At 37.4% G+C, this 12118-nt stretch overlaps 1 protein-coding gene across 1 annotated transcript; it reads left to right on the top strand.

Annotated features, from left to right (window-relative positions):
- The first annotated feature begins 5501 nt into the window (after positions 1-5501).
- On the top strand, positions 5502-6518 carry LOC110115530 (HMG-Y-related protein B). The gene is made up of 2 exons (XM_020848793.2): positions 5502-5682; positions 5788-6518. Exons 1-2 carry the CDS (start codon positions 5629-5631, stop codon positions 6301-6303), a joined length of 570 nt encoding a protein of 189 aa, XP_020704452.1. The 5' UTR covers positions 5502-5628; the 3' UTR covers positions 6304-6518.
- The last annotated feature ends 5600 nt before the right edge of the window (positions 6519-12118 follow it).

Below are 12118 nucleotides of genomic sequence, written 5' to 3'. Positions count from 1 at the left end.
ATTGAACCTCTGTTTGGCCACCACAATCATGCATCCACTCCAACCTTTGTCGCCTTCCATCTATGGTCTCTAAATCACTATTGTTGATTATAATTCTTCTGACCTCTATTTCTCACTAAATATGGTCCCAATGATCACATTCCTCTGTCGATTATGGTCTCTCCGACCATATTCACCTGTTGACTACGATCCATCCAAGCATCGCTGACTGGCTAATGTGCCTCTGACCTCTATCACTCGATAATGGTTGTTTGGACCTCAATCGCTTGACTAGTTCCTTTTAACCTCCGTTGCTTGTTGTTTATGGTCCATTCGACCTCCGTCTCCCAATAATGGTCCCTTCGACCTTAGTTTCCCTAATATGGTCCTTTCCACCTCTATCGTCTGCAAACTATGATCCCTCTGACTTTCATCACCCAACAATGGTTCCTTCCAACTTAGTCGCCTAACTATGGTTCTTCTGACCTCTGTCACCCACCGACTATGGTCCTTGCACCAATGTCGCCCGACTACTTTCCTCGGGTCATTGTCACCCGACTATGATCCTTTTGACATATATCACCCACCAACTACTACCCTCAGATCAATATCGTCCCAACTACGATCCTTCCAATCTCAATCACCCGTCGACAGTGGTCCTTCAACCACTATCGCTTGACTACAGTCCTTTCAACCTTGGTCACCCATCGACTATGATTTCTCTAACCACTGTAGCCCTAAAATTGTCCCTCTAATCTTTGTAACCTATCGAATATGGTATTTTTACCTTTGTCGCCATTGAATATAATCCCTCTGACCACCATCACCTAATTATGATCCTTCTGACCACAATCTCCCACTGACATCTATTGCTCGCTTACTGTGATTCGTCTAATTTTTATTTATAATCGACTACGGTCCCTTCGACCTTTGTTACTTGACAATGGTTTCTTTGACCTAATTCACTAGCGATTATGATCCTTCTAGCCTCCCCTACTTACCGATAATAGTCCCTCTGATCTCAGTTGACCAACCACAGTCCTTGACCTATATGGCCCGACTATGATTCTATCGACCAAAAGAACATACCAATATTCTCTTGAGAACATCTCTCATGTCATTGGATTCTTCCAACTCGAACTATGTAATGTGCTTTTTATGATTTATATTTGCTACATTGAGTCAATGTATTCCCCCATATAAGAAAATCCATTGTAACTAATGACAAACACTAGTGGAATCATTTCAATTAGGTAAGATGCTGTGATTTTTTCTTTTTTAGGATTTTCTATATAAAAATTATGATGTCTCTTATGGATTTTGCACTGCTCTCTCTTATTTATCTACGTGATGGATCTTTGATAAGTATAAATTATATATTATTTAATGTATTTTACTTTCAGTAAAAATATATTATTTTAGTTATTTATGCACATGAAAAATAAAAAAAATTCAAAAAATGTAAGTAACTCTCAGTGCCACAGCGTTTGAAGATTCAACAATGTAGTGCTACCTTTAATACCTCTGAGGCGCTCAAATTCTGACATGGCGGTGCCAAGTTCTCTTTTTGCAAGCATTGTAGTCCCAACATAGAAAGCGATGCATCATTATCAACGTTATGATGTTAGAAAGTCAACTTTGTTAGCGCCATATTCTATATTTTCAAATACCAAGGCACCACAATTTTCCATGCCTTGACACCATTTTTGCACTTTGGGCGCTGCAACACTCCAATGCCCACATCATGATGGTGTTATAGTAGTAACTTATAAGGGACATATCCTATCAATGAAGAGTCGTGGCTGTTCACTAAGTAATTGATCTACGTTAGCAAGCGCCGCGACGGTGCAAAAGCTTTAGCACCGAGGTGCTAGTTCACTTAAGGGGTGTCGCGATGCCATTATTTTAAGCACTGCGGTGCTAGTTATCATTTTTTATTTTTTTTCTCTAAATAAATGTTGTGTTATGTTTGTAAGAGAGTTCTAAGGGCTACATGAAAGGCTATATAAAAAAAAGTAAAACAGTATATCACTACGTAGAGCATCGATATAATAATATACATTGCTTTAGACACATGTAACCACCTGATTAATCGAAGGACGTTGGAAGGCTACAACGAGTTGCTCCTAGGAGAGCTCAGTGATGCGGAGTAGGCTTGGTTATGTGTGTCTGAAGAGTCTATGGGTGAGTGCTGAGATTAAAAGGGATCGATGGCTGGCAAGTTTGCAGACATTGCCAATGACTTGTGTTGAGCCCTTGGATTGACTAAGAAGAGGGAGGCAAGTGAGGTGTTATCATAGGGATGGAGAGCTATGAGTTAGATTGCGATGATGAGGTAAGTTAAGGGCGTGAATAGGCACTTTCCAATATTTGAGTCTAGTGAGGATGGTCGATATGGGAGATAGCAAGTCCCTGAGGTCACTCTAAGGGGGAGCGAGTGATTGATGTAGTGGTCCAGGTACATGTTAGGGCCAAGTTGCTAGCTTAACGAGGAATCTCTAATTTGCTCATTATAGGGAGAGCTCTAGGCAAGTAGTGTCTGCTTATCACTATAGGCAAGTTTCCTATGAGGTCAAGACGAGTAGTTTCTCTCGAATATTTAGGCGAATTCTTTAGGTGGGCCCCCTTTGAGGGTGGGTTTCTTCGCCATGAACTGCCAGCATCTGCTAAACACCTACAAAAGTATATGCGGATATACAATTATACTGCATAGAAAAGAGCAGATGTTTGGAGATTAAATCAATTAAGTTAAAAAACAATTAATGTCATTAAAGTCGGGAGATTTTCTAAAGAAGAAAGAAATTTTTCTCTAGCTTTCTCATGGGATCTACATCAATTAAAATTTCGAGCTCTTATTGTTTAAATCATATATGACTTTTCATAGGGCCTTTGTAATCATAGAACATCTTTGAAGTATAAACAACTATAATTAGAGAGAGGAGTAGCTACCAAACAAAATTTTCTTACGAGTAAAATGATTATACATCTTGATAAAAAAGAAGTCAATTTTCAAGTCATCTCACTTTATTCAAACTCTACAAAATTATCAAAGTTATATATTTTTATGTATTTTTGAATAAAATACTTATATGTTATTAGAAAATTATCTTGATCAGGCACGAATCTCGAAGCAAAAATCAAGTTGGAAACTTCAAAAATTAATTCAGAGACCGTCTGAACTCCAATTCCAGCAAACTTATAGTTGAACTGATCATCTCGGAAATACGAACCCAACGACACCAAATTCGACTCAATCCAAGCCCAATAAATCCAAATCAAGGACCCGAAGCGTTGTTGGAAGGTTCAAACCACAATTTGAGTTACCAAACTGTTTCCAAATATGACGTGCTTATAATCGAATAGAGCAACTCGACGAGTCAAATCCAACAAGCCCAAGATCGCTGAATTCTGATATCATTAAGAGCTTCAAATGTCTGAGGAATGGTCCACGATCAAGGGATTCAATATCGACCATTCATTCAAACCACTCCCGATTCTCCCATGATCTCTCACCTATTTACAGGCCATGCCACTCCAGAAAATCTATAAATAGATCCCTCATTTCTCATGAGAGGGGCCTAAGCAAGAGGAAGAGGAGAAGAGAAGAATAAGAGGGAATAGATTCCTCCTCGACCACCAACGGAGTTCCGCCCGAACTCCAAATGACGTCAGAATTCTGCCTGACTTCCACGAGACACCAGAATTCTGCCCGACTTCCACGGGACACCAGAATTCTGCCCGACTTCCACGGGACGCTGAAATTCTGCCCAAGTACCGACAGAGTTCCATCCTAATGCTGAAACTCCGCCCAAGTGATACAGGAGTTCTCCTCGTCCACCAACAGACGTCATACTTCTACCCGACGCCAGACCTTCGCTCATTGCTAAGCTTCTACCCGACGCCGTACTTCTAACATTTATTGGACTTTCACTGGACGTCTATCCGAAGATGGATTTCATTCCATTGTTGGACTTCTATCTGACGCCGTCCTTCTGACCTTCGTCATCAGACAACAATCATTCCGACTTCTGCCGCCAGCCGACTATGGTCCTTCTGACTTACGTCGCCTACCGACTACAGTCTTTCTGACCTCCATCGCCCGCCGACTACAATCCTTCTGACCTCCGTCACCAGCCGACTACGGTTCTCCTGACTTACGTCGTCCGCAGACTACAGTCTTTCTAACCTCCGTCACCAAACTATAGTCCTCCCGACCAAATGAAATCGTCAATAGTGATTCTTTATATTCACATCATGTAATGTACTTTATAAAATGTACATCAAGCTAAGGCCTTCTCTCAAGGAAGGGCCTCATTTGTAATCAACTGCAATATTAGTGGATTCATTCAAACTGGGCTAAGCCCCGTGGTTTTCCCCATTTTCAGGGGTTTTCCACGTAAAAATATTGGTGTCTCCTATGAATGCTACACACTCTCTTATCTGCTTGCGTGTTGGAGTTTTGTACAACGCTAAGACATTAAACTTTATATCTCTACCGTCGTGAATACTCCTGGACGCAACAAGTACTTTTTTAAAATATTATTTATAGAAAAATATGTGCAATAATATTCTCATTGATCTTATATAATGATATATTTCACATCATTCAAATTTATATCATAATTAATATTTATAAATGATATCATAAACTATCCTAATTTCAATATAAATTCAAAAATTTTTCTCACCGAGCAAAATACTTATTATGCCATTTTTCCCATATTTGTAGTCCTAAGTCCTAAGTCCTAACCCGTCACTCATCTTCAGCCTTACCATTAGCTCGCAAGTGTGGATGAGTTCTGTCTAGCCGTACAGTGCACAGCTCTACCGAATCTCCCGACGCTCCCACATGGCTTTCTGTGCGGACAAGTCCCACCAATTGGTTACTTATCTTAACACCAAACGCCGCACAAAATCTTATGCAACTAAAAACTACTTTCAAAAAGGTTAATATGGGCATACAGCCGTTGGATTGTTTATTAATTTTAGTACTTGCTGTGTACTATACAGTTGGCGCACTGACAACACTACCAATTATTGAAAGCACAACTTTCAAAGCAAATCAAAGGGTTATTAACGTTTATGTATCTTTATACTTACAAGCGAGCTGCATGAGGTTATTCCATAAGTCACTTTCGGTGTTCTCCCCTAACCAAATTCAAAATTTGAAATTGGGTATTCCACGTCAGCACTAAAATGACAAAAAAAGCCATTTCAGAATCAAATAGACCCGCTGACCCAGACTGTAATTCTTCTATTGTTTTAGGGGCAAACGTGTAATAGAGATGAAAAGCGTGATCTGGATGCTACCACGCCAGCGATCCGCGTGACCATCTTCTACCTTCTCCCTGTCCTCCGATTGTGAAGTCTTCGAAAGATCTCCACCGTCAATTTTACTCCTAGTTGAAACACCTTCGGCTCGGTGTTATCCCCTCCTTTATTTCGTTGCCTTTTTTTTTTTAAAGTTCTTTATGTATAAATATATATATAAATATATATATATTTATTTATTTATCGTCCATCGTTACGCTGCCACCTTTTAAAATCGCCGTCCCATCCTCTCACCATCTTCGCCATAACAAATCTTGAAGTCTTGACAGAATACTCATTCTTCCTCTGCTCTATCTATCTATTTTTTCTCACTCCTCAATGGCTAGTACAGAGGAGGAGAACAAATCGACCTCACATCCGTCCTATCCAAAGGTAATCAAAGCCTGTTTTTTTTTAATTAATTAATTCGTCAGTTCTTGATATGGGTGTCAAGTATCCAAGTTTTGAGCTTGAATTCATTTCCTTTTTTTTATGCAGTGGATACTTGCTGCGATCGCTGCGGGTGGGGAGAAGGAGGGATTGAACAAGTCCGATATATCAAAGTACATAGAGACGACATATAGTGAAAGCTTGCCGGAGGGACACGAGGCGGCGCTCTCGGACGCTCTTTTGAAGATGAAGGAGAGCGGCGAGCTTCTTTTTGTCAAAAATAGCTACTTGAAGGCAGACCCCAGCTCGGCCCCTCGCCGTGGACGGGGACGCCCGCCGAAGCCGAAGCAGCCGTTGCCGCCGGGCGTGTCTCCGCCAACTCCGCGTCCACGTGGCCGGCCGCCGAAGCCTAAAGATCCTCTCGCTGCCGCCATCGCCAAGGCAGCTAGTGGCCTTCCCCGCCCCCGCGGTCGGCCGCCAAAGAAGCACCGGCCGGCGGTGGCCTCTGTTCAAAAGACGGGAGTTAAGTCTTCCGGCTTGAAGCCGGCGGTTGCTGGTGTGAAAAGAGGGAGGGGAAGGCCTCCCAAGGTGAGAGCGCCTGTGGCGGACGTTGCTGCAGAGTGAGTGGCGCTTGTTTGGTTTATTGTGACGAGGTTATAAGGAATTCGATGCCTTTCGGTTGTTTAGTTTTTCTCCTTAGAAATGCTAATGAATTTAATATGTAAGTTCTTTATCATTTTATGATGTTGCTGTGTCTTTGTTAGGGTTGTAATTTGCATGTACAAGATGCCGTGTTACTGAGAACGACTTAATTGATTAAAATGTTTTTATCCCCTCTACTTTTTCTTAAATTCTTTTTTTTTTTACTGCCTCTCAGATAATCTATTGATTCTTTGTGCCCAAATTTGCGATTTTTTTTCCTTAGTATCTTTCCTGCATTCATTTTTATTACAAGATCGTTAATTTTACAGAGCTTGGCATATATGTTTTCGTGTGTGCCGTTATGGAATTCTGATAAGTTTTAGTTGACAAATCTTGATAATTTGGCACTGTATGCTTTTGGTGAAGTTGGTTTAGCTTTTATCAGTAGGTTAGCAGGTTGCTCTTACTTATATCTTATTGATTCTGGATCTGAAAATGACGTGTGCTGCTGATATTATATCTTGGGTTCCTGTTCTCCTTAAAGAAGAAATGCATTCAATTCTTGCTTGGATTGGGGATTTTTGACTGCTAATAAATTCGACTGTGTGGTTATGTTAAATAAATTTATTTATATCACTTTAATGTTCTTTATAGTGAATCATTAATTATGTTCTCTTGCTTCTTAAAACAGCTTTTGTTTTTCTGATTTGGGGACTGTTTAATTGCAAGTATGATTTACCTCAAGCATGATTTAATAAATCCTATAAATGTTGCTTTAGTAAATATTGTGAGGGTGAAATCTGATAATCTATCTAGTGTGATTGGTGTTACATTTATTTAAATCCTAATAATTTATTGGACTGCTTTTTTTTTAAATGATCTAAATATTTAATTGGTTGAGATTGACAACTAAACATCAATAATGATACCTTCTCCTTACATAGCAAGAAAATTGTTTAAAATCATTAAGAACACATGATAAACATTTGTTCTTACATAAAATATATTTTAGAGTGCTACATTAAGCAAAGCATGAAGCTTTTAGGCTTCATTATGGACGACTTTCTTACTGCTTTTAAAGCAGCTTTCTAGTACAAAAAACCTAGTTTGAAAAGCAATAAAAAAGCTATCCCAAAAAAAGCCATAGAAGAGGTAAATAAAATTTGGGGGATAAGAATGAAGCAGGTAAAATACATTAGATCTTCATTTGGGACCTACACATTCCATACCACATTTCAAGTACCAAAATCAGTAGCATATAAGTATTAGATGATAAGAATGGGGGAAGAAAGCAGAGTGATTTATTTTTCCTTTTAGAAAGCAGAGTGATTAGCGCTTTGTCTTGGATCACAAAAGAAAGCATGAAATTCTCAGAGTTGAGAAATGAGGAAATTGAGAAAGTTTCTGAACTTGGAAGGTTACACAATCAAAAGTGATAAGAGTGTGCAATGGGAGTTAAAAAGTCATTTTTTATAAGAAAAACACTACTTGCACAATTGAGGAAGAGGACTCTATAGGAGATAGGAGGGAGTAGGATTGACCGATTGAGGGATTGTTAGATTAAATGAAAGGGGCAAATAGTGAATTGGCCAAAACAGGCTAGGGCTTTTAAAATTTTATTTAGTAATTTTAGATTTTAAATTATTTATATTAAGATTATATTTTATTCATCTGATTAAAAATAAATGATGACAATTTCATCATGATATGATTTGATGGTTCAACCAAACCATAAAAATTTGATTGGTTTGATGGCTCAATCATCGGCTCATCATGATTCATTCCGTTTCTTGGTAGAAATGGTTTTAGTAATGAACTGAGCAACTCAAGGAACTGATTCACAGTTGCACTGGTCAGACAAATTGGTTCTACCAGACAAATATACATTTTAGGCAATGCTACAAGTTCAAGGCGTGGAATTCCTTTAGCAATGCACAAGTAAATGCTTCTGGAGATTATGAATTTGGTAAATCAGGAAGGTTGGTGCTATTTGGGAGTTGGGAGGGGAGAGATTGCTATTCTGGAGTTGAGAAGGGGAAATCACTATATGGGACTTGTGAAGGTGGAGATTGCTATCTCGTAGGTGGGAGGGATGGATGTAGAGGCTAAATAGCATTATTCAGGTAGTTCAGGAAATAAGAGAAGAAGTGCCAGTTAGATGAAGGAGATTGAGGGAGAAGCAGTTCTGATCCAAAAATATTGCTGATGAGATAGGGCCAAACTTCAAAGATTAGAGAGAGAGGTTGGGAAGTTAGCTAGAGCAAAGGCTTAGACAGCAAACAAATATAGAAGGAAAGGGGAGGTCGTGCACAGACAATGCATACATGGGTTCTGATAGGAAATACTCGAGTTCGCAAACAAAACTAACAATAATTGGTAAAAACAATGAGAAAAATTCAAGAACTTCGGAGGAAACAATCCAAAACATTAGATTGTATTATAGGAATCAAATCAATGCAAGCACTAAGCAAAGATACAATTGATCCTCAATTCGAGAGGAGGATCATTCTTTCCCAATCTCTAGATGATGAGTCTAGTAATTGGCCCTTAGTGCCCCATCCCTCCCCCCCCCTTCTTTTGTATTTAGTCCCTAGCTAGTAGCCACCCCCTTCTTTCTCTAATTGGCCCTTAGTGCCCCCCCCCGGATTGGTGGCGTCTTTGGGAGTAAAGAAGGCAACATTAGTCCGCCTCCTATAAACTTGAACCGGCCCTTGGGCTGGCTGTGCCTCTTTAGGTTGAACTGGCCTAATAGATTATGCAGCATTTAAATTTCCTTTTTTTTTGGTTGGCAAGGGTAAGTTTAATCTCACTTAAATCTTGCCTTAATCTGGTAAGTAACAACCCTTTTAAAATTTCGGATTCGATTTCTTGACATCTCTATATAATTCAATACTGTTTATGTGTTTACATATATCATTGTTTACTGCTCATAATTTTACTTGTATCTTAATCCCTCCATGTTGCAGCTAATCGTAGCTTGTATGGGTCTCAGAATCAAGTGACTTTTTCATGTTCCTCTTAGCAGTGAAAGAGAAGTGCCGTTCTCTTTATCATGCCAATTGCTTTAACTGCTGATCTACAGGTGCATAGCTTTTGATGCATTGACCATTCCAAGTGCCAATCTTCATTGTTTTTGGCAAGGAATTTATATCAAGTTTCCTTCTTATTGGCTTATGCAACTGGTGCTTATTTTTTTATATTCCAATCCCTACTGGTGGCAACAGTTATGAAACTCTAAATATGAGAGAGTGGAGAATGAGGATTTATAAAGCTGGTGCCAAATAGTTGGGATAATGCTAATGATAAAGGTGATGATTATGATTCTTTCAATATGAGCTTTCATCCTAGATTACCCTAAATTTTATGGTGTTCAAATATACAATTTATCATTTGATCTGGTCCATTTATTTTTATTAAAATATCTATTTTTTTCTGCCAATTCCAATGTAAAGTTAATTGAACTACATTTGAAATAGAAACCTATATGGAATTTATTTAGGTATTTTAGTTTTGTTATGCAAATTTTGAGCTTTTGCGTTTCAATCTGTAATCGCTTAGATTTGTTGTCCATGTTTTGAATTTCATGTTGGCTTGGATTCATTGCTTAATCCATATTTCCATATTTTGGATTTTTTTATAAATTTGTGGTCATGAAGCCATAGTATAGTTTTTTCTACTTTAATAAAGAGTTCAGAATTTAAACCCACTGATTTTGGGGCTGTTTGGGATCACTTTTATTTTTTTGTTTCATATATATATATTTTTATTTTAGAAGAAAAAAAGATGATATTGGAGTTCCACTTTGTTTAGGAGAAAAAAGATAGTTTATTATAGAGTTTTCACTTTTCTGTATGATATGTGCTGATAAGCCTTATATTTATGAGTGTGCGATTTGTTTTTAGTTCTGTTTTAAGCACCTTTGGCTTTTACTACTTGCTGTGAAAGACAAGAATGATGTGTGATTTGATGTTCTAAATGAATTAAATACTGCAATTTTTTCTTTTAAATGCAAATGCAGCTTTACAATTTGAGATGTGGTCATTTATTATAGTTGGCATGGTTGTGAGAATCTGGTTGAACCGGTTAGAACATCAATTGATCCTAAAACCTGTTAGGTCCAATTAAAAAATGGATTTGAAGAGAATTAGGATTAACCTTGGTTGAAACATTTAACCATTAAAATCAACAGAAGTTGAACAAGTTTAACTGAAATTATAATGAATAAATGATGTTGGAATGCAATATCATCTAAAATTTTTTCATTTGTGTTATATATCTATCTTCTTCCAAATTTTCATTCAAAAATACAGATTTAACTTAAAATTGAAAAACTTTCCACTTCATTTACAATTACATTAAGCAAGCTTAAGAGGCTGAGGAGAGTGAGGAGATGGATGATAAGTAAATGTTTATATATATATATATGTGTGTGTGTGTGTGTTAATGTTAGAGAGCATTCACACATTTTATATTATGTACTAATTCAGATTCTATGATTGCAATTTTACTTCATTAGTTTGATTTTGTATTATTTAAGAGGCGGAAAGACCTATTCTTATTGTTTGGCTTTACATTTTTCAAGTGAAGGTCTTTTCCATGCGCCTGGGCTGTTTCCCGTGCAGCAAAATGCAATCGATGTCTTCTTTTCAGCAGCGTTATGCAATCCATATTAAGATATTTGTTCTATTCATTTTTAATTCATATTGATAGCAGGCTGAGACAATAATTATGTTGCTTTGGGCATCGTTTGGGACAGCTTTCTCACTGCCTTATAAAGCAGCATTCTATATGAAGTTTCTCATGCTGTGCCAAATGAAGCCTAATCTATCTACAATGCATAGGTGCTGCAAATATTAACACCTTCCTGAATCTTTTGAGGGCCGAGTGCTTTGTTCTTATAGATTAGTCTCATTCAGTGCATATACCTGTGTTTTTTTAGTTATCTGGAATGATTAAAGTTCTACCGATTCTTGAAATATGTCTGGTTATCTTATTTTCTGAGTGATTTACTGATCAACTATCTATGAGATGCAGGTATATATAAGGTGTTTATCCTATTATAGTGTGTGAAGTAATCATTCATTCTATTGAATTCATTTGCTTTTGTAACGGTAATTGAATGGTTGTGAACACCCTGAAAAAGTTTCTTCTCTATGAACTTGGCCATGTTTGATGAAAGGCCATTGTGTTTGTTGAAGAAAAAGATTTGAATATCTGAAGTCCTTACCTGGTTTATGGTCCTTGCAGGATTTGTGAGTAGGAATCTATATAGTGACTTGATGAAACATTTTGATAATATGAAAATGTTATGGTTTTGCTCAAATAATTGTCTGGATTTTTCTTGTACTTGATACAGGTTTTTTTGTAGGCTTTAAGGATTTGATGTAGGAAAGCTATTGCTTGATCTAATTTAGGCTACGCTTGGGATGACTTTTCTAATACTTCTTATAGCATTTTTTTTTTTAAATTTTTGTACGAAAAAGCTGTCTCAAACGAAATCTTAGACTTCGTTTGGGACGGCTTTTTTATTGATTTATAAAACGGAGTTTTAGTAAAAAATAAAAAAAATTGTACTAAAACTCCATTTTAGAAAGCAATAAAAAAACCGTCCCAAACCCAGCCTTAGTTTCTTGATTAAATAAAGCTGGTCCTAAATGATCCTTCAAGCAAAAGTTAATGGAAATTCAGGTATAATTTTGATTTAATTTAATCTCTTGATGATATTTTAAACACTTAGAAATTATTTGGGATTAATTATGTATAGTGGAATGATTATGATATTTTAGGATTAAATTAA

This window comes from Dendrobium catenatum, unplaced genomic scaffold (genome assembly GCF_001605985.2).
Source record: "Dendrobium catenatum unplaced genomic scaffold, ASM160598v2 fragScaff_scaffold_651, whole genome shotgun sequence".
In the NCBI taxonomy this organism is placed as follows: Eukaryota; Viridiplantae; Streptophyta; class Magnoliopsida; order Asparagales; family Orchidaceae; genus Dendrobium; species Dendrobium catenatum.
Note: the sequence above shows the minus strand (reverse complement) of the source record. Positions and strands in the feature narration are given on the sequence as shown.